At 46.1% G+C, this 22,563-nt stretch overlaps 1 protein-coding gene across 2 annotated transcripts in view; it reads right to left on the bottom strand.

Moving 5' to 3' along the window:
* The window catches only part of ASB18 (ankyrin repeat and SOCS box containing 18), a 62,846-nt gene that overhangs the window by 17,302 nt on the left and 22,981 nt on the right, over positions 1-22,563 (bottom strand). For both annotated transcript variants that reach the window (XM_022568048.2, XM_089916175.1), the window contains one exon: positions 19,206-19,473. In XM_022568048.2, coding sequence (XP_022423756.1) covers positions 19,206-19,473 — 268 coding nt within the window. The remainder of the gene's footprint in view (positions 1-19,205; positions 19,474-22,563) is intronic.

Raw genomic sequence — 22,563 nt, 5'->3', positions numbered from 1 at the left:
TTAGGCCGTCGGGCTCTTTATCAGCCGGCAGGTACCTGCGCTTTGGCAACGGTGTGAGGCAAGGGTTGCCTTACTCCCTGGGAGGGAATCTATCCATCCCTCAAGACACGGACACAGAATGGCACTGGGGTGTCCTCAGACAGCACTGGATGCATGGGCGAAACCCGCAGCCATGCCCAACTGTGGGACTATCTTGGTTTCAACCAAGCTCTCCTTCAACAGACTGTGGATTTTGGTTGCTAAATCCCACGATGGTGTCCTGGGGTTTGTAGGCTCCCGTGGGACACTGTGGTCTCCCCCAGAGGTGGGTGTCTCCTGCTGCTTCCAGGTCCATCAGGTGGATCCCAAGACTGTCCTCTCCCAGGAGAGCAGCTTCCACCTGGGAGAACTCCAGGCCCCTCACTCCAAGCCCAGGTGGTAGTTGCTGACTGGGCAGGCCCATGCTGGACGTGGGGCCTGACACTGGTGGGGAACTCAGCCTGGACCAGCCTGAAAGTAGGACAGTCTCAGAGACCCTCCCACCACCCTCCTCCATCTGCTGGCCCTTGTCCTTCACGGGCACTGCCAGAACACCAGCCCCACTTCAATCCCCCACTCCCGGGTCACCTCCTGGACGTTGCCATCAGTGTGTTTACTCCACTTTTGGGGTCTGACGCGCCAGCATGCTGACTTCACGGCGTAAGGCCCTGGTCCGTCTCGCTAGCTGTCCTGTTGGTACTCTACTCATCTCTGCTCTGTTGAGACTTGGGTCATCGGCCCCTGGCTTTCTCAGCCCTTCCTGGCTTCACTTCCTTCCCTGGGCAGCCCTCCACTCTCTCTTCTCGGCATCCTCATGTCCCTTGAGTTGAGGGGATGTGGCCATCCCCTGCGTCAGTTGGCCACATTTTCAGCTGGGAACCCAATCATCACCTACCCGCTCTTCGCCGCCTTGGCTGCAGGGTGCTGCTGGAGGGAGCACAATCCATGGAGATTGGCCTCTGGGCTCAGCTGGTCCTCAGGGCCCTTTGGTTCTACTTCCCAGGGCTGAGCACCAGCTCCTCCTTCCTTGCCCTTTACTGGCTGTTCCAAATGTTGGCCACTGTCCCCAAGAGGTCCTATTTCTACTCTCCTCCTTCTCAGCAATCTACCCCTGCTTCACTCAGAGTGCACGTTCTCCCAGGAACTGTCGTCCTTCCCGCCTTGTGCCGCCGAGTTGCCCCCCATACCCGTTAGCATCTGTGTCTACACGATTACCCTCTCCTACTTCCATAGGTCTGAGGAAAGGGCTCCCTCCGGATCTTCTTGCCCCAGGTGTAGTCCTCTTCTGCTTCCTTGGGGGTCTCGCTCTGGGCAGTACTTGCTCTTTGCTTTCCCCCTGTCCCCCACCCCCTCTTCAGTGGGCCACTCAGCCCCGTCGATTCCATCTCTTGAATAATCACCTGAACTGCTTCCTCCCTCCATCCCCGTTGTCACCGTCCTTTGTTGAGGCCCCCAATCATTTTTTTTTTTTTTGCGGTGCGCGGGCCTCTCACTGTTGTGGCCTTTCCCGTGTGGAGCACAGGCTCCGGATGCGCAGGCTCAGTGGCCATGGCTCACGGGCCCAGCCGCTCCGTGGCATGTGGGATCTTCCCGGACCGGGGCACGAACCCGTGTCCTCTGCATCGGCAGGCGGACTCTCAACAACTGCGCCACCAGGGAAGCCCCCCCCAATCATTTTTTGCCTGAAGCTAATGACAGTCTCTTAATTTGTTCCCTGTGCCAGTCTAACAAGCTCCATACTACCCAGAAAGAGCCTTTCCAGTGTGAATCGTAAGACCTGTGTCCGCTGAAAACCCGGAGGCTCCTCCTGGAGGTTGAAGAAAGCCCAGGCTCCTTTCCGCGGGACACAGGACACCGCATGCTCCAGCTTCTGTGGGCCTCACCAGTTTCATTTCCTGATGCTCCATCCTGTGTTTCGATCCTACCTGACCAGGTGTGGTTCTTAGGACACGTCCTGTCTTTCCTTCCTCTTCCTCTGGGTCACACCTCTGTGTTGTCATGTCCCTCGTGCCTAAGTGTCTGGGCGCAGCCTTTGTCACACTGTGTTTCAAATGTTCGCCGGCACATTTGATTCCTCTCTTAGACGGTTGGCTCCTTGGGTGTAGAAATGGGGGATTATTTATCTCTGCTTCTCCGCGCCGAGGGCAGGGCTAGCCCACTGTTGGTGTTCTCTAAGAGCACGTTGCACACATGCATTTCGTTAATGAACATCCTCCGGTTTTCCTTCGTGTGGTGGCTGTCTGTCCTGTTCTTTACCTGACTGGGGCTCTGATCGGGATCCTCTGGGGGTTTCCAGGCCGGAAGCTGCTGCCCTTAAATCTGTTTACATTTCTACCCAGGGACTCTCAATATTTTAAATCCTCTCTCTGTATTTCTCTAGCCTCCATATCAGCAGTATCTTGGGAAGTGGTCTGTCTTGGGTGGAAGATCTTTACAAACAAGTACAATTTGATGTGAAATGCCCTTTGGGACGATAACCAGCTAAGAGAAGATGCAAATTTGACAATCAGAGTGCTTCAGATCTGCTTCCTCCTTGCCTCTCTGGGAGGAATTTTGAACAGTGCAGCAGGAGGTTAGAAATCAAGGGTTCCGTCTCATTTTGCCACTGAGCCTGTGTGCACTCACAAACAATTACAAAACATTTTCTTCTGCTCTTTTTTTTTTTTTTTTTTAAAGCAGCCCAACCTCTCTGAAGAAGCCCACCGGGGAATATAAGTGGGTCTCTTTTCCACGTCCACAGCCTAACAGGCTGACGGCCAGGTTGCTCTTTGCAACAAAGATACCTTTCAGAAGAATGAGGACGCTGGCCCACCCTCTGGAGGGCTGCAGATGCCCTTTTCATTTTTAATGGAGAGCTTCTAATTGGCTAAACCTTGGTACTTCCTTAGAGCAGATACTGACGTAAGTTGCAGACCACAGGCATGAGAAAAAAACAACACAACAAATTGACTGGGGCACATAGCTGCTGGCACACACTGGGCAGTCATTAAAAATGAAGTTGTGGGAACCTGTTTAATGACATGGAAAACTATTTGCAGTGGTCATGTGAAAAGATCGGGTTACAAAACCGCATCAAACACTCCCATTTAAAAAAAAAGAGCGGGTGTGTATGTGCATATGAAGAAAGCCTAGAAATACACAAGCCAGCGAGTTTACCTCTGGATAATGGGGTGATGGTGCTTTTGTTTCCTTTCTGCCTGCCTGTATTTTCAAATTCATTTTCCAAAATGAATCAGAGTTGCAATTTGACAGAGGGACAACAACAGAGGTTACTTACTAATAACAAAACCATCCCCCACTGCCACAGCAGCATCTCTTGGATTCTAAGAATGTCAGCTCAGCTTTCCAGGTTTCCAGAATGCTCTCAAATTTTCCATTGATCTGTCGAGGCGTAAGCAACGATCTGGGAAAGCACGTATGGCAGTGCCTCGGAGAAGGTGAGTCGAGAGGAGCGGGTGGGGGTGGGTGGAAGGCCCTCGGGGCTAAGCAGAGCAGTGATAACAGTCTTGGGGACCTGCAAGACCTGACCTTGTATGGGTCAGTGTCTCCAGTCAAGGAAGAGGTGGTCCAGCGGGGAAAGTACCACCCAAGCCTTTGCAGGACTGTGTGGAAAACCCAGCTTTGGCCAAGCGCTTTCCTCCCAGGGGAGATTTTGCGAGCAGGTTTCCTGCTATCCTGATAGACACAAGAAGGAGGGCCTGGAGCCAGTGTAGGACAGTCGCTGTCGGGAACCAAGGGTAAGTTCCCGTCTGACGATGTCAGAATGACTTGTCTCTGTCTTACGAGATTAAGGAGATGCTGTGTTGTCTGAACAACCTCAGGTATGAAGCAACTTGGGCAAACACTCCCCACCCCACCACCATCCCTCATCCCCGTCTTTGATAATGATCAAGGTGACAAGCTGTTATGGGGCCTAAGGTTGACAGCACACAGAAAAAGTGGCTTGAGCCAAAAGGCAGGAGTTAATAGAGATGAACCCATCAAGGGCTGTTGAATGAATGTCATTTTAACTTATTTCTAAAGAGGGAAGTGGGACTCTGAGCCTACGTCCCGAACACCGCTCCCAGCCACCTCCAGCATCTTCCCGAAGCGCTGGCTTTCCCACTCGCCTCGCAGGTGCAGAAAGGTGCCGAGTGCCTCAGCCCGGGCTTCCTCCCTGCTCACCTCTTCCTTACCCTTTCACACCACCTGCCAAGCCGCCCTGCACCCCATGAGACAGAACCAGCTCCAGGCTTTCGTTCTCCCACGTCCCTCCTCACCATCCGTCTAGTTGCACAAAGCCCTCAAAAGTGGTATTTCACAGCCTCTGGTTCTGAGCTGGGCGGTCAGTGCATTCCCCAGCACATGGTCTTCTTATTTATTTTTAGAAGAATGTTATCTTTAGTCCTTGCAACAAATCTGTGTTGTAGGTGGAGTTTGCAGTGGGGGGAATTGAGGCTTAGAAGAAGACCAGTGATTTGCATAGGGCCATCCAGCTCAGAGGTGGCAGAGCAGAGACCCTGGCTGCTGTGTGTGGCTTACTTCTCAGTCACTCTACCTGCCCGGCTGCTCTTCCCGTTGGTACTATTTGTTAAGCACCTTCTATGAGCTGGGCATGGTACTAGGCATTTCCCGTAAGTTCTCTCTAAACTTCTCATTCATCGGCTCATTCAATAAGTAGAGAATTTCCCCCATGCTCTGTACGCCAGCAGCTTGTCAAGGCGAGGGGGAGCGTCTCTTCTCTGAGCACTCCACAGGATTCCTGGACAGAATCCCTGATAGAACACTGAAGGCAGCAGAAGGCCAAAGAGGTCTCCTGGCCCGTGGACCTCGTGCTATACAACAACACACAACAGGAACCTGCTGCTCGTCCAGCCCTGTGGGCACCTCTGCGCCATAGATTTCATTCTCCCTGGTTTTCAGTGAAGATGTGTTTGAGGGGTCAGCAGTGATCTCAAGGGCGGGGACCTGGGATGTGATGGTGACGCCACAGAACATGCTGCTTGAGATGTGAACCCCAGCTACCGCTGCCTAAGAGAATGAGTCAACGACCTAACGATGGTACTGAAAGACAACAGTGACAAAGAAGTACTAAACGTAAGGCGAAATTCACAAAGATCCCTTAAAGTTTTTCGAGGGGAAACAGACATTGCTTCTAAGCCCTTTGTCAGGTATGCTCAGCATGTGTCTCCTGAGCGACGGTTTCAGTGGCTGGAAGTCGCCGGAGTCCTTGGACAATCCTTCACTGTCCTCCTCCCATGGTTGCTGCCCGAATCCCTTCTGACAGACGGGAGGGGCTTCGCGCCAGGCAGTGTGCTCAGCGAGAGTAATGGGTGTCATGAACCAGTCTTGTTGAATCATCATTATGCTGCTTTTCCTACTCGGAGTTGACGCAGAGGCAGATGGGCTGGAGACGTGTCCCCGGGGCAGGGTGGCTGGAGCCCGAAGCCTGGGTCCGCTGGTGGGGGCAGGCAGATCGGCTGGATGCTGGGCAAGGCAGGAATGGGGGGAGGCAGGGGACAGAGGGGAGAGACCTGGGAGGAAAACACAGCCGTGCTTTCCATTGAAAGGAGGCTCCCTCTGTGGATCGACTCCCCAGCTGGCTCCAAATGAAGGGTGGGGAAGCCGCTGCCCTGACTTTGATGGAGGAGTGGCTCCACTTGGTTTCCCGGGACCTTCTGCTGAGCCTCTCCTTGGGGAACCTGCCACCCGCCCCTTTCTGCTCTGTATTTTCTTCTCCCTCCCTTTCTCCCGGGATGCTAAGCTGTGAGACGATCAAGCATAACGGTTTACAATTGAAAGGGCTGATGTGAATGGACAAATGCTTAAGGGTAGTGGGGAGATGGAGAGAGAACTTGCTGGCCATTTCCATCCTTGCGTTTTCCCTTGGAGCAACAGCTGCCGTTTAATTTGCTTCGGAAGTGTTGGACGGTTGTGGCCGTTGCGGGTATTTTCGGCAAATTCTCCCCGGACAGCGAGTGAAATGCTGCCTTTTGGGGGACTGAGGACTGATTTAGGGAGCAAACTTAGAGAAGTTATAGCTCCACTGTTTGCTTCACTTGCCCTTGAAGGAGTATCTGACTTTCTGGAAGCTTCACCAGCGTCCCCTCCTCAACAAGAAATGGGCAACCTTCCTCTCCTTCCCCGGTCCCAGCACACTGGATGAAGAGGGAGACCCAGAGGCATCAGAGTGAGGTGAAGAGAAGGCGGAGGAAAAGTGAAATAAAAGACTCTACTCTCTTTTTAGGCAGGGATGAGGGTGAGGTGGGGGGGGGAGCTGGGACTTGTATGAGAGAACAGTTTTATATGCATGCATTTTTTAAGTCAGGTAAATTTGCATACAGAGAAACGCACAGGTGCAGAAATCGGCAAAGGAATACAAGTTTGTAACCAACATCGCAGTCAAGACGTAGCATATTTTCATCTCTCCAAGAATTTCCTTTGTGTTTGCTACCAGCCAGTCATCACCCCCACAGGCAACCATGGTTCTGAGTTCTCTCACCATGTTGTGTCTTTTCTAGAATTTTCTACTTTTTTGTGTCTGGCTTCTTTAGCTCCACAGAATGTCTTTGACGCTCATCCACATTGTTGCATGCGTGAGTAACTCATTCTGGTTTATTTCTGAGTCATATTTAATTGTATGGACTTACCATAATGAAAAAATTCATTCTCCTTTTGATACTGATGGGCATTTGGGTATTTCCATTTTTTGGCTATTATGAATAAAGCTGCTATGAACATTTCAATGTAAGTTTTCTTGTGGACGTACGTTCTCATTTCTTTTGGATAAATATCTAGAAGTGGAATTGCTGGTAGGTGTATATTCAACTTTAAGAGAAACTGCCGAACAGTTTTCCAAGGTGATTACATCATTATGCACTCCTAACAGCAGTGTATGACGTTTCCGTTGCTCCACATTCCTGCCAGTGTTTGGTGTTGTCAGTCTTTTTGACTTTTGCCACCCTCACGGGTGTAACGTAAAGCACATTTCCTCATGGTTTTAATTTGCATTTCCCTGATGACGAATGACGTTGAGCACCTTTCCATTTGCTTATTGGCCATTTGTATATCTTTCCTGAGGTGTCTGATCAAGGATTTTGCCCAGAGGGTGAAGGTTTGATTTGGCCTGGATTACCTCTTTTAATTCCTGACAGCGAGTTGTCTGTATTCAAATAGAACTCGGCAAGTGACCAGAAAGCTGAGGAATCTGCCTGACATGCCAGAAGTGGCAAGGAAGGAGGATAAACCTACGATAGAACATGTTTAAAGGTCGTGATTAGAGATGAGCAGAGCTACTTTCTGACTATTAGCAGTTTTTGAAAAAATTAGGTTAACAAGGGAGGAGCTATCTCTCAACATCCGTCTCTCTTATGGCACTTGGTTTTCAAACGTGGCTCTGACAGTTTACACTGTGCCACTTTAACGGCAAAACATGGGCTGTTGGTGAGCCTCAGGTTTCTAACCTGTAAACTGGGGATAACATGTCTTGCAGGCCTGCGGGGAGGATTATAGCACGTAAGACACTTGCAAGTGCTCAGAATGTGAAGTTCTGGACTTCCCTGGTGGTCCAGTGGTTAAGACTCCGTGCTTCCACTGCAGGGACGCGAGTTCGATCCCTGGTCAGGGAACTGAGATCCCACGTGCCGCATGGCAGAAAAGGAAAAAAAAAAAAAAGTGAAGTTCTTCTACCAATATCAAATCATACAGTGGGAGTAGCCCCTAACTGACACCTTGTTCTTTAATATTCCTTGAGACGCCTCAAAGTCCTGTTGAACCAGACCGTGTTTCCTCCCCTCCACTAGAACGACGATCAGTCACTCATCTGGGAGGTGGAGAGTGGACCGTTTAGTGGAATATACATCGATGCTCATGAGCTGGAACCTCATGCAAGCAAACCTCCTGTTATTAGGCAAAGGCTTTTGGGGTTGGGGCGAGGACTCAGAATAGTTGTCCCTGTTCAAATCCTGACCAGAGAGTGCCTTTCTTTCCTCAGAAAGAGTCATACTTCATTTCTCTCTGCCCAGATTTCAACCTGCCAGGTCTGAGTTAGAAAAGAATTGTCCAATGATTTTCTTCAGTAATTTTTTTTCCTCCCAAGATAATTAGATGCTTCCACAAGTGCAATTCTGGCTTACGAATGAATTTTTATTTAGTTGAATTGACACAACTGGGACCAAGAAGTAAACTTGCATGCTTTTTAACTAATACGTTTGTAAAGGAAGCAAACCCTCCTCACTTTTGTTTAAATCAAGACAGCTTTAGATGAGAAAAAGAATCAGGACTCTATTCATTCTTTTCTCATTTTAATTATCTCAGAATTTTAAAAAGGTCAAGGAGAGGAATCTGATAATAAATAGGGCGAGGCTTGCATGCAGGCTACTAACGTGAAGAGAGTAACTTTACTGGAACTTTTCTTTTTGGGAAAATCTCTTCAAAAGGCTCCTAGATTAAAGCTCCGATATCCCTTTTTGTGTGTTGAATTCTGAATTCTGAAGCTTGCTGGTTGGAAGGAAGCACAGATAATTTTTTTTTAAATCCCAGGAACTCAGAGACTCAAAGGTTTTAAAGTCCTGCACCCATGGAGAATTGCTGACTAAAAGGGGATGCAGCAGAACTGGGTCCCTAGGTGTGGAGACCATTGTCATCAAGAGTAAGAAAACGAAGTGGCTCTGTATGTAGGTCAACGACCCCCTCTCTACTGTAAGGTAAAAAAATTAAGGATGACCTAAAATCTACTATGTATAAAAAGGTTCTGGAGAAAGTAGCTCTTTCCTGTCAAAGTGATAATGTTTATACTACTTGAAGCCAGACCTCCTCAGAGTCTAACTTTAGGGGGACTCTTCAGAGCTGAAAAGCCGTAGTCTAAACCTCAGGCCCTTTCTGACATCTGTTAACTTTTATCCTTCAAGGTAGTTGGCTATGTTATTGTAGAGGTGTTCAAGGGGACCCGCCAGCATCTTCCATCAAGTCATTGATATTCTAAGTCAGCTGTTGCATAGTTCTGCCTGAACTTCTGGTGTGTTCATCGCATATCTTAAACTTTCCCCCAATAACGTGGGTTTAACTAAGTCAAGACTGTCAAATGAAATCACCAGGGAGAAGGAGTCATGTAGAGAGACATAAGGAGACAGAAGAGAAAATGAGAAGAAAAAGAACAAAGAGGAAGAGAAAGACGAAAGAAAAGAGATTTTAAAAGCCCCATGTTAATACAAAGACATTTTAAAGGTCTTTCTTTATTAAACAATGTGCTAGATGTGAATGATTTCTGAAAAACCAGCTGAAGCCAGGAAATGAGTTTCTATCACACAGTGTATAAGCCGAGTAGCTTGAATGGTCTGCATACGCCTCAGCTCCAAATGTAAGCTTGTTGGTTTGTCTTAAGGGCTGTTGTCAGGATTCACAATATTTTGTGTTCTGAGTAGGTGATACATCCTCATTTCTTAGTAAAGAACAATATTTTTCTAATACTGTAAGGTGGAAGTTTGGAGCCCAAGGTATGAAGAAAACTTGGTTTTTAAAACTCCTTCTATTTTAAAATTATTTTAGATTTACAGAAGAGTTGCAATGATAGTGCAGAGAGTTCCCAAATGCTCTTCATCCAGCTCCCTCTAAAGTTCACATCTTATATTATTATGGTACCTTTGCCCACATTAAGAAATTAACATCAGTCCAAAACTATTAACTGACTTTGTTTGACTTTCACCACTTTTCCCACTAATGTTCACGTTCTGTTCCAGGATCCAATCCAGGATACCATGCTGCATTTAGAGAAGTTAATTTTGAACAAGAGAAAAGTAAATATAGACATGCATTCTTGGGGGTGGGTGGGAAGCATGGTGTGTTCCTAGACATGCAATATCATCAAATGGGTTATATTTTCCATAGGAATATGTTATAATTGGAAGTATGTTCTTGACTAGAGATAGTACTGGGAATAAATGATAGATGACCAACAAATATGGAGATAAAAGAAACCACAAACCCCATATTAATTAAAAATAGTGAAATGTTTTTTCAGTTCTCGTAAGATAGACACAATGATTATACAAGAGGCCTCAGGAATTGCAGTCAGCACCTACGTAATTTTTAACTATATGCAAGGTGCTCTTCTAAACATTTTTCCTACATTAGCTAATTTAATTCTCATAATAACCACCCTACATAGTAGGCTCAAATATTACAGTGAGACACAGAAAAATGAAATAACTTACCCAAGCTTGCACAGCTAGTAAGTGTTGGAATTGGGATTCAACCCAGACCTCAGATGTAGCAAACTATGTACTTGTAACATATAAAATTGTAGGGTATAAAAATATGATGAAAACTGAGTGCAATCAATGTAAAACTGCCTAATAATTTTGCCCGTTTTCTTAGTATATAGAAAGACATTTGTTTTGATTTGATTGGCTTATGTCCTTTAATAGAGCTGGTGCCTCTTTCTCTCCTAGAAAATTTCCAGTAGAAATTTACCAGCCCACACTCTCAACTTCCGTGCACATAGTGGATTCTACATATTCTTGGCTCAGTGGCTAGCACACTGCTGTAAATTACCTTCCTCTCCTTTGAAACAAAAAGCATCTTGTAGGAATAGACTGTGTATAACACAGCACAGCCCCAGCACCTTGTAGAGTTCAACAACTTGCGATTGAATGCTTGTAGGGAAGGAATCATTATTGGATGAACTTAGAGCTGTACTTTTCAAAAATAGATGGGGTTTCTATAATTTTGTCACCAGATGGCAACTTTGTACACCAGCAAATCATCTACCAAATGACTCAAGGATAGAAATTGTAAGTTAAAGTGAGGTAGAAGTTAATCTTTATTTAGTATCCATGCAGAATAGCTATCTACTTACAGCTTTAAAAAAATCATTGAGAAATATATTCATAAGCATTTCTACTTTGACTCTTATATCTACATATCTTATCTCTCACAACTATGCCTTATGTGAATCTGAATTTTACAAAATGAACAACGTTAAAATAAAGAAAATGTTATTCGTACCCAGATGATAGAATTGATAGAAACATTAAAATAGTGATTAGAACTGTATTCCATATATCTGAGAAGCTAGAGGAAAGATTGAACATGTTAAGTAAAGACATGAAAGATATTTTTAAAAGACCTAAGATTGGGCTTCTAAAGTTGAAAATTATAATGTCTGAGATGAAAAATACACTGGATGGGATTAACGGCAGATTAGGGATTTCAGAACAAAATGTAAATCAATTACATAAGAAAAAAATGCAAAAAAAAAAAAAAACCAGAGCATTAGTGAACTGTGGAACAACTTCAAGTGGTGTAACATATATGCAATTGGAGTCCCTGAGGCAGAGGAGGGGATCATATAGAAAATATGTGAAGGGATAATTGCCAATAATTTTTCAAATTTGACGAAAAGTATAAACCCACAGATCCAAGAAATCAGTAAATCTCAAGGACAGGAAACATGAAGAAAACTATATCAAAGCACATCATGATCAAATTGCTTAAAACCAGTGAAACAGAGAAGACATTAAAGCCAGAAAAAAAGGACACTATATACAAAAGAACGAAGATCAGATAGATAGAAGATTTAAAGATTAACATTTCAAGTTAGGGCTTCCCTGGTGGCGCAGTGCTTAAGAATCTGCCTGCCAATGCAGGGGACACGGGTTTGAGCCCTGGTCTGGGAAGGTCCCACATGCCATGGAGCAACTAAGCCCGTGAGCCACAACTACTGAGCCTGCACGTCTGGAGCCTGTGCTCCGCAACGGGAGAGGCCGTGACAGTGGGAGGCCCACGCACCATGATGAAGAGTGGCCCCCGCTCGCTGCAACTGGAGAAAGCCCTTGCACAGAAATGAAGACCCAACACAGCCAAAAATAAAAATAAATAAATTTATTAAAAAAAGAAATAAATAAAAATTCAAGTTAGATGACAGTGGAGCCATGAGTGTAAAACACTGAAAGAAAAAAAGAACCTGTCAACCTAGAATTCTCTACCCAACAAAAGTACCTTTCAAACACTCAGATGAAATAAAGACTTTTTCAAACATACAAACTCCAAAAGGACTCATCACCAGCAGACCTTCACTATAAGAAATATTAAAGAAAGTCCTCCAAGCAGAAGGAAGATGATGCCAGATGGAATCTTCAGTCTATACAAAGGAATGAAGGGAACTGGAAATAGGAACTACATGGGTAAACATAAAAACGTTTTTTCTTATTATTTCAATATATTTAACAGATAATTGACTTTGAACAAAAATAATAACAATGCATTGTGGGACTTATAAACAGAAGTAAAATCTATGATACCAATAGTGCAAAGGTCAGGAGGAGAGAAATGGAAGTATAGTGTCATATGGTGTTTTTTTTTTTTTTTTTTGTGGCCTCTCACTGTTGTGGCCTCTCCCATTGTGGAGCACAGGCTCCGGAGGCGCAGGCTCATTGGCCATGGCTCACGGGCCCGGCTGCTCCGCGGCACATGGGATCTTCCCAGACCGGGGCACGAATCTGTGTCCCTGCATCGGCAGGTGGACTCTCAACCATTGCGCCACCAGGCAAGCCCTGGTTTTTATATTATACATGAAGTAGTATAATACAACTTGAGGGCAGACTGTGGTAAAGATGTATACTATAAACCCTAAAGCAACTACTAAAATAACAGAGCCAAAAGTTATATATAATAAGTCAAAAAGGGAGATAAAGTGGAATCATGAAAAATACTCAGTATAGGGCTTCCCTGGTGGCGCAGTGGTTGAGAGTCTGCCTGCCGATGCAGGGGACAGGGGTTCGTGCCCCGGTCCGGGAAGATCCCACATGCCGCGGAGCGGCTGGGCCCGTGAGCCATGGCCGCTGAGCCTGCGCGTCCGGAGCCTGTGCTCCGCAACGGGAGAGGCCACAACAGTGAGAGGCCCGCGTACCGCAAAAAAAAAAAAAAAAAAAAAAAAAAAAAAAAAAATACTCAGTATAGAAGAAAGTAGAAAAAGAAGAAAAGGGAACAAAGAGTGGATGAGATGAATAGAAAGAAATAACAGGATTTGAACATAATCATATCAAAATCCCATTAAATGTAAATGATCTAAACACCCAACTAAAAGGCAAATACTACCAGATTGGATTAAAAAAGACTCAATTATAACCTGCCTACAAGAAATCCACTTTAAAAATAAAGACACAAACTGAGCACGGCCTTCAATCAATAGTCAGCAAGGAACTGAGACCTTCAGTCCAACAGTCCCAAAGAACTGAATTCTGCCTATAACTATATGAATTTTATAGCAGATTCTTCCCCAGTTGACCCTTCAGGTGAGACCCTCGCCCTTGTTGACACCTTGATGGCAGTCATATGAGAGACTCTGTAGTAGAGGACCCAGTGAAGCCACACCCAAACTCTACCCACAGAAACCATGAGACAATAAATGGGTGTTGTAGTAAGTCTCTAAGTTTGTGGTAATTTGTTACACAGCAACAGATAACTAATGCAGATGGAAAAGGGTATACTATGCTAACACTAATCAAAGGAAATCTATATTAATGTCAGACTGGATATTTTAATATCAGACAAAGGAGAGTTTAGAGCAAAGAATATTACCAGAGATAAAGGATATCTTTTAATAATGATGTCAGTTCTTCAAGAGGCAATAACAATGCTAAACATCTATGTAACTAATAATAGAGCTTCAAAATATTTGAAACAAAACTGATAGAACTGCAAAGAGAAATAGACAAATCCATGATTATGGTCAAGGATTTCAACACTCCTCTTTCAATAACCTGTAAAACAAGTAGGCAGAAAATCAGTAAGGGTATAGGAGTTTTACACAACATTATTAAGCAACTTGACTTAATTGACATTTATACAACACACCACCCAACAACTGCAGAATATGCATTCTTTTCTGGTGCACATGGAAATTTTACCAAGATAGAATATATTTTGGATCATAAAACTAGACTCAATAAATTTCAAAGAGTAAAGTGATACAAAGTAAGTTCTCTCACTATAATGGAATTAAATTAGAAATAAATAATAGAAAGATATCTGGAAAATACCCAAATATTTGGAAACTAAATAACACGTTTTTATACAAACTATGTTTCAAAGAAAAAAAAATCAAAAGGACAAAATTTAAAGGAAAATTAGAAAATATTTAAAACTGATTGAAAGTGAAATTTTAATATATTAAAACTTGTGGGATTCAGCTAAAGTAGTACATAGAGGGTACATGTATAACACTGAAAGCCTATATTAGAAAATAAAAATCATCAAAGACATCAGCTTCCATCTTAAGAAATAGAAGAACAAGAACAAATAAAACTCAATGTAAGTAAAGAAAGGAGGACAATAAAGATCCTATCAAGAATCAATGAAAAATAAAACAGTAAAACAAGAAAGAAAATCAGTAAAACCCAAAACAAGACTGAACAGGGAAAAAAGAATAAAAGTCACAAATTCCAGTATCATGAATGAGAGTGATGATTCTACAGATTCTGCAGCCATTAAATGGATAATAGGGGACAACTTTATGACAATAAATTTAACAACTTAAGTGAAAGAGATAAATGTCTTGAAAGATACAAGCTATCAAAGCTCACTCAAAAAGAGAGAAATATCCTGAATAGCACTATAGCCATTAAAGAAATTGAATTCATAGCCAAAAACCTTCTCATAAAGAAAACTCCAGGCCAATATAGCTTCACGGATGAATTCTACCAAACATTTAAGGAAGAAATAATAACAATTTTGCACAAGCTCTTCCAGAAAATAGACAAGAAGGGGACACTTCTCAACTCATTTTTGAGGCCAGCATTACTCAGATATCAAAACCAGACAAAAAAATTACAAGAAAAAACTACAGATCAATACCTTTCATGAACATAGATGCAGATTGAAAAAACTTCAGCAAATCAAACCTAGCAATTTATAAGCTGTTGTCTGAAGAATGCAAGGCTGGTTTAACATTTGAAAATCAATCAGTGTAAATAATTATATTAACAGACTAAAAAATACACCATATGATCAACTCAATATATGCAGAAAAAGCATTTAGAAAATTCAATATCCATTCATAGTAGAAACTCAGCAGAGTAGGGATAGAAAGGCACTCTTTCAATCCGAAAAATGTCATCTACATCTAATATCATACTTAATGGTGAAAGATTTAATTCCTCTAAGATTACAAATAAGGAAAGTTGTCTGCTCTCGTTACTTCTATTCAACATTGCACTGGGGGTTTTATCTAGTGCAATAAAGCAAGAAAAAGTACTACAAGGCATCCAGATTGGAAAAGAAGTAAAACTCTTTTTATTTGCAGATGTCATGATTGTCTACATAGAAATCTTATGGAATCTATGATAGGCTACTAGAACAGTTAGTAAGCTTAGCAAGGTTGCAGGTTTCAAATTAACATACAAAAATAACTTCTTATCAATTTATATAGTAGCTACCACAACAGAGATTTGAATAAAAATATCACTTTCAGGGCTTCCCTGGTGGCGCAGTGGTTGAGAGTCTGCCTGCCGATGCAGGGGACGCGAGTTCGTGCCCCGGTCTGGGAAGATCCCACATGCCGCGGAGCGGCTGGGCCCGTGAGCCATGGCCGCTGGGCCTGCGCGTCCGGAGCCTGTGCTCCGCAACGGGAGAGGCCACAACAGTGAGAGGCCCGCGTACCGCAAAAAAAAAAAAAAAATTGTTAAAAAAAAATCACTTTCAAAAGCATCAAAAATATGAAATACTTAGGGATATATCTGACAAAATATGTGCAAGCCCTGCACACTAAAAACTATAAAACAAAGCTGAAAGAAACTAAAGATCTAAATTATTGGAGAGATATACCAGGTTCATGGGTTGAAAGATTCAATATTTTTAAGTCAAGTCTCCCCAAACTGATCTATAGATTCACATTAACCTCAGTCAAAACCCAGCAGCATTTTTTGTAGAAATTGACAAACTGATTTTAAAATTTATGTGGAAACGCGAAGAGGCTAGAACAGCCAAATCAACTTCGAAAATGAAGAATGATGCTGGAGAACTTATACTACCTGACTTGAAGATTTCTTACAGAGTTACAATATTCAATACAATGTGGTACTGGTGTCAAAAAAGACCAATAGAGCAACGTAATGGAGTAGAGACACAGAACCACAGCTCTGCCATGGAGCCCCAGCGACTTGCATGTATCCACACAGGCCATGCAAACAAAAGTTTGAACCACTGCTGACCTAAGTCTTGGCAGAGCGCCTTGTGATCCTCCAGAATGAAAGTCTTGTAAGGAGCTGCTACAAGACCATCGTCCACTCACCTCCCTATGGCCCCTGGGAGGCCGTCCTGAGATGTTTCTCATCACCTCCTGGGTTCTGATGAGGTTTGGGACTTCCTGCCTTGCCCCCCTCAGAGTAGAGCTGCAGACTGTAAAACCGCTCACCTGAAGTCTAGATTCGGGTGTTCTGTATCAGGGTATCCTGCAACTCACATTGCCATTGTCTGGCCCCTTTCGTTTGGGTGTTGTCCTTTGTGGTGTGTGGGACAAGGACCGTGCAGAATTGGTACTTCTGGCTATTACTCTTTTCACTGTTTATGTAAGCATTAAAAGTCCGAATCTAAGAGTGGCTCCGTGGATCTTTACCAGTTGAATCGGTCAGGCCTTGCCCTGTGTGTGTACTTGACAAGAGAGCCAGAAATAAACCCATACATATGTAGTCAGTTGATTTTCAACAGAAGTGCAAAGGCAAATCCATGCAGAAAGGAAAGGCTTTTTGACAAATGGATATCCACATGCAGAGAAAAAAATAGCTTCAATCCATACCTCACACCATATTCAGATATTAACTCAAAATGGGCCACAGACTTAAATGTAACATATAAAATTATTTAAAAAATTTTAGAGGAAAACATAGGAGGAAATGTTTGTGGCCATGGTTGGGCAAAGATTTTTTTTTTTTAAAGATAAAATAACCCAACACAATCCCTAAAAGAAAAAAAATGATCAGCTGGATGCCACCAAAAGCAAGAACTTCTGTTCTCCAAAAACACTTTTAAGGAAAGAAAATATAACCCAGAAACTGGGAGATAATATTTATAAATCGCATGCCTGACAAGGGACTTGTATCCAGAATATATAAAGAAATCTCAAAATTTAAGAAGAAAACAAACAACCCAATATTTTAAAAGGGCACAAGATTTGAACAGGCACTTCACCAAAGAAGATAAATGGATGGCAAATAAGTACATGAGAAGATGCCCAACATCACTTGTCATCGGGGGGATGCAAATCAAAACTACAGTGGAATATTCCTAAGTACCTAAAGAATGTCTACAGCTAAAGAGTGACCATACCAAGTATTGGAGAGGATGGGAAGCATCTAGAACATTCATATATTGCTGGTGGGAATGTAAAATGGTAGATCCAATTTGGAAGGTCATTTCCTAAAAGATTATCTTTTAGTCATATCATGTGACACAGCTCTGCCTAGGTATTTATCCAGGAGAAACGAAAGCATATACCCAGAAAAAGGCTGGTACACAAATGTTCATAGCGACTTTGTTTGTAACAGCCCCAAGCCTGAAACAGTCAAGTGTCTTTCAACATATGAGTGGATAGATAAGTTGTGTTATTCTCTACCCTGGAATATCACTCAGCAATGAAGAAGAGTGAATGATGGATACACACAACAGTATGACAGCTCTCAAAGTATTGGGATTGACACGTACACACTGTTCTACTTAAAATAGATAACCAACAAGGACCTACTGCATAGCACAGGAACTCTGCTCAATATTCTGTAATAACCTAAATGGGAAAAGAATTTGAAGAAAGAATAGATACATGTATATGTTGAACTGAATCACTCTGCTGCACCCCTGAAAGTAACACAACACAGTTAATCGACTACGCTCCAATATAAAATGAAAATAAAAATATAATATATGCTTCAAAGCAAATCTTAAAGTAATATTGCTGCATGAAAGAAGCCAGACAAAAGAGACTACATTCCATTCACATAAAATTCTAGTAAATTCAGACTAAACTATAGTGACCAAAAGCAGATGAGTGGGAAATTGGAGGAGCGGGAGGGAGAGATTACAATGGGGCAAGGGAACCTTTTGCTGGTGATGGCTGGGTTCACTATCTTGATTATAGGGATGGTTTCATGAGTGCATGCCTGTGTCCAAATTTATCAGATTGTATACTTTAAGCATGCGCAGTTTACTATATGCAATTACAACGCAGTAAAGCTGCTTTTGAAAAATATATTGTTTTCAGTCACTTTCCTTCAAGACTCCTGGTGGTCCACGTGCCTTTCTGAGTCCCTGCTCCACGTGACATTGGTAGGCGGTGCCCCTCCGCCTTGGTCCCTGAGAGCCCAGTAGTCCTGCCTGCCTGCGCTTGACATGGTGATTTTATTTAATCGTCATCACAGAGACAGAGGCCAAGAAATTTTAATTCCAAGAACAGGGACTAAAAGAAATGTCAAGATGACACAACGCAAGCTGGGCCCCCGGAACAGAAATCCTATGCAATGACGCGGAGGGCCCCCGCCGTCTCTCCCAGGACCTACTGGACCCCGAGGGGACAGACCCTCCGCAAGGACAGCCGCGAGGCTGGACCCGGCACCATCAGAACTTCCAGAACCCCGGCACCTGGGAGGGGGGTGGGCCCCGAAAATGCGGGCGCAGCTCGGCTGTCTTGTGGGACGCCGAAGCCGCGCCCGAGGAGCTAACCATTTATGTCACACTGTGACAATTATTCTGCATAAAATTATCATTAAAACCACTAATTTTTCAGCCTCCAACCCCGCCAGTGGCCTTTTAGCATTCTCCAGCGCCGGCGTCTGCGGGCCGGTGATCACCGGCTCATTACCTCCGTGTGGCGCCTGCCCCCCCCGCGCTCGCAATCAAGCGCTAATTAAGCCGGCGCGGGGCCCGGGCTGGGGCCGAGGCCCGGGCGGGGGGCCCGGTGGCCTCCAAGGGGCTCTGACGGACGTGGCCGAGACCTCCCGGGTCTGGGTCCCGGTCCGGGCGGGGTCAGGCGGCGGGCGGGGCCGAGGCCGAGGGTCTGGGGGCGGGGCCTGCGGGGGTGGACTTGGGGGCGGGGCTTGGAGCGGTGACGCAGGCCTGGTCCGGGGTCTGAGTGGGGTCGGGGCGTTGAGGGCGTCCGGGGGCAGGGTCAGGGGTCGGGGGTCGAGGGTCGGGTGGGTGGCCGGGGCCGCCCGGCTCCTTACCCCAGCGAGGCGGCCGTGCGGCAGAGGTGCAGGGGCGCCAGGCCGTCGGCGCTGAGCAGGTCGGGGTCGGCGCGATGCTGCAGCAGCAGCTGGGTGCAGGCCGTGTGGCCCCCCTGGCAGGCCTCGTGCAGGGCGCCGCGGCCGCCGGGGCTGGCGTCGGGGTCCGCGCCGCGGCTGAGCAGGTGGCGCACGCAGGCCGTGTGGCCCCGGGCCGCCGCGATGCACAGGGGCGTGGTGAGCTCGCGCTTGTACTCCAGGGTCCAGAGGCCTGGGGGTGGAGGGGAGGTGGGGAGAGGTCAGGTGAGTCGGGGGACCCTGGTGGGGAGCGGTGTCCATTAAGACTGAAATAGGGTGAAACCATCTCTTAGAAGTAGGTACCAGGTGGGCACGTAGGGAGATACACAAAGATGCTCAGGGTTCGGGACAGAGAGACCCAGTGAGGTGCAACTGGATCAGGGATGAGGGATGGAGGGAGGCCTGGGGGTAGAGGTGAAAGGGCCCTGACAGAGAGGGGCAGAGAGGTAGCAAGGGAAAGAAGTGTAGGAAGAGGGGGGAAAGAGAGCAACAGCACACAGGGCAGAGACACACTGGAAAGACAGAGATGAAGCAGGGAGAGAAGAAATACAAAGGAGAGATTGGGGTGGGCGGTTATTGAGAAGCACGAGGGTTTTGCGAAATATGAGGGTAACTTGGGTAAGATTTGAGGAGTTAAAAGCTGAACAAGCAGGGTGGACAGTGGGAGAATTTACGTGAGGAATTCACATTTTCCAGACTCTGAATTAGGGGCAGCTTGAGGGAGGAAAGTGAGCTGTGGATTTTTCTGGAATCCAAGCCCTCTCTTTTCGAGCCCCGAATTTACCCCTTTATCATTAAGAGGAGAAGACAACAGACAAAACAAACTGACCCCCATCACCAAGGTTGCTCGAGAAAAGGACTCGGAAAGTTTAGTTGTCTTGGAAGTGGCCGGGTTTCAGAAGCACCCTTTGATGTGGTGGTCTGCATTGAGCACAATTCTGGTTTGTTCCTTTGCGCTCTTTAGGGTTTTGTGTGTGTGTGTGTGTGTGTGTGTGTGTGTGTGTGTGTGTAGGGTTGCTCTTTCTTGAGGGATGAATGGAGCAGGAACTATACATTTCACTTCTCTGAAAACTTTGGGCTTTCAAAAGGCCTGTGGAAGGTTGTTAGCAGCTATGGGCACTCCTGGAAATGGGGGAGAGCTGTCCCTGGTGAATACACTTCAAGGGACAGGATTTCACATGGCAGGGATGCCTTCTGATAATGATGGAAGAATCGATACTGTGGCTGTAATGAGCTGTGGAGGAGACCCTTTTCACAGGCCACCTCCTTCCCGGGACCCATGCTGAGCAGTTTGAAAGACCACTCGTAATTACGTACCTCCATGCAGCGCACGGTTCCAGCCCGCCCCGCGTCCCCAAGGCCCAGCCTGGAGGTTGTGCATGCTCGGTGGGGGAAGAGGGGGCCTGTCGTCCTGGTGGTGGGTGATGGTGGCTGGAGGCCCTGCGGATGTGGGCCTGCATGGGTTTGAGCTGCCCTGCCCAGTGAAGACTGGGTCTGATTTGAGGGGCATGATGGATATGACTGTAACAGTGACCTACATTCTTGTAGGGGCAGCTCCTGGTTGTTGATTCTACTCATTTTCCTGAGATAGGAAGTTTACTTACTGCAGGTCAAGGAAGGGGGTACTCCATTTTCTAGGGCATGCTAAATTCCCACCATCAGCAGCTTTGTTCACCCACCCAAGATTCCCAAGTCTTCCCCTGGACTGATGGGAAGGGGCCTTGGCTGGGCATTTAGCTCAGCCATAGCTTAGGGCCAGCCCCCTTCCCCAGGTCCCTGGAGATGGTGATGAGCTTCTATCAGGCCTTGCAGAGAATCCCGTTCAAAGGCAGCTCTCTCATTCAGTAAACCTGAATCATCAATCAGCTTCCTGTAAATCGCACCCTTGGTCCAGGTTCTGCCACCAGGAAGAGCACAGAAGCAGGCTTCTCCCCACGTGATACCTCCCTCTAAACATCCACTCCTCCATGCTAATGCTTTCCTGGCACTGCGAGCTTGATGGGGCCAGCATTCCATCGTGGATGTGGTAACCAGGAGCCAGCCACTATGAACCTGTGTATCCCCTTCCCCATGGCTCCCTTCAGGAGGAGCTGAATTGGCCTCCAGGAAGTCCTCGTATGAGTGAGGGCAGTGTCGGGGCCACTGTTCTCAGCCCGGGTTTGGTCATTTCTGCTACTGGACCAGCTGGGAGAATTCAGGTGGCTGAGATGAAAGAGCACAGACTCCAGAAGTGTCCATCCTCTCTTCCCAGCCTGCACTGAGGCCTCAGGCCAGCACTAACTCCCAGGGCTGCCCTTTTGCTCGGTAATATCTCAGGTCCCTTCACTGCCACAATGCTCTAATCTCCTGTCGTACAGATGTGCCATAGAAAAACAGCAAACTTAGGGGTGGAAAGATTGAGGGGGAAAACAGGACGGAGGCTTTGATTCAGACCATGAACTGACATTAATATCTATCAATGCAACATTTGAGTGTGTGTGTGTCCAGGGCTGCGAGGCATGCGATTAAAAAAAACATTAATCGAACATTCAAGCTGTTGGCATTCTTGGTTGAATGGTCACACAGCCCTCTGGAGGAAGATGTGTGCCCCATCTGGGACAGGTGAGGGAGAGGAGACCCAAAAAGGCTCTGGGATGCCTTTGGCTGGGAGGGGTTTTGGCCCAGACTAGACCTGCGTGTGCCTTCCCCGCAGCCTCTGCCGCCTCGCTGGTGGCTCTGAGCTGCTCAGCCCTTTGGCAGGGTTTGGGTTTATTCCCTTCTCCCTGTGTGAGGTGTACACAGACTGGATCAGTGCTTTGGCAACCGCCCTTCCTCATTCTTGGCCTGCCAGAGATCACAAGTCAGGGCCACGGGGCACTGGCCATTGGCCCACTGACCACAGAGTCTGAAATCCTCACAGGTTCCAACACATGAACCCTCTCGGTAAACATGTGGCATCGGGATGCACGGGAGGAAGGGTGCCCAAGGCAGAGTGCCAGCCAAGGGGGTCACACTGCAGCCTGATGGTCAGAAGGTCTGTTCATCCCAGATGGGGTGAGGGGACTTCTCTCTATCTGGGGGTATGTTTGCCTGCCCGGCACATAGCGACAGTGTCCAGGCGGCAAGAATGCAGACATATACAACTTAAGGACCTCTGGTTTCTCCCCCTCCTTCCCCTTCCCAGGCTCCCCTGGGTTCCAGGAGGAGCGTCTCCCGAGAGCTGTCCCTCCACGACGCTGGCTGTGTCCCAGCTTCCCCGCTGGAGCCGTGGTGCTCACGGATTCACAGAGGAAACTAGCCCACG

The sequence above is a fragment of the Delphinapterus leucas genome, chromosome 8 (genome assembly GCF_059928025.1).
Source record: "Delphinapterus leucas isolate spDelLeu-1000000601 "Yukka" chromosome 8, BTC_Dleu_Yukka2, whole genome shotgun sequence".
Lineage (NCBI taxonomy): Eukaryota > Metazoa > Chordata > Mammalia > Artiodactyla > Monodontidae > Delphinapterus > Delphinapterus leucas.
The sequence above is the reverse complement of the archived record's forward strand: the minus strand, read 5'-3'. Positions and strand labels throughout refer to the sequence as shown.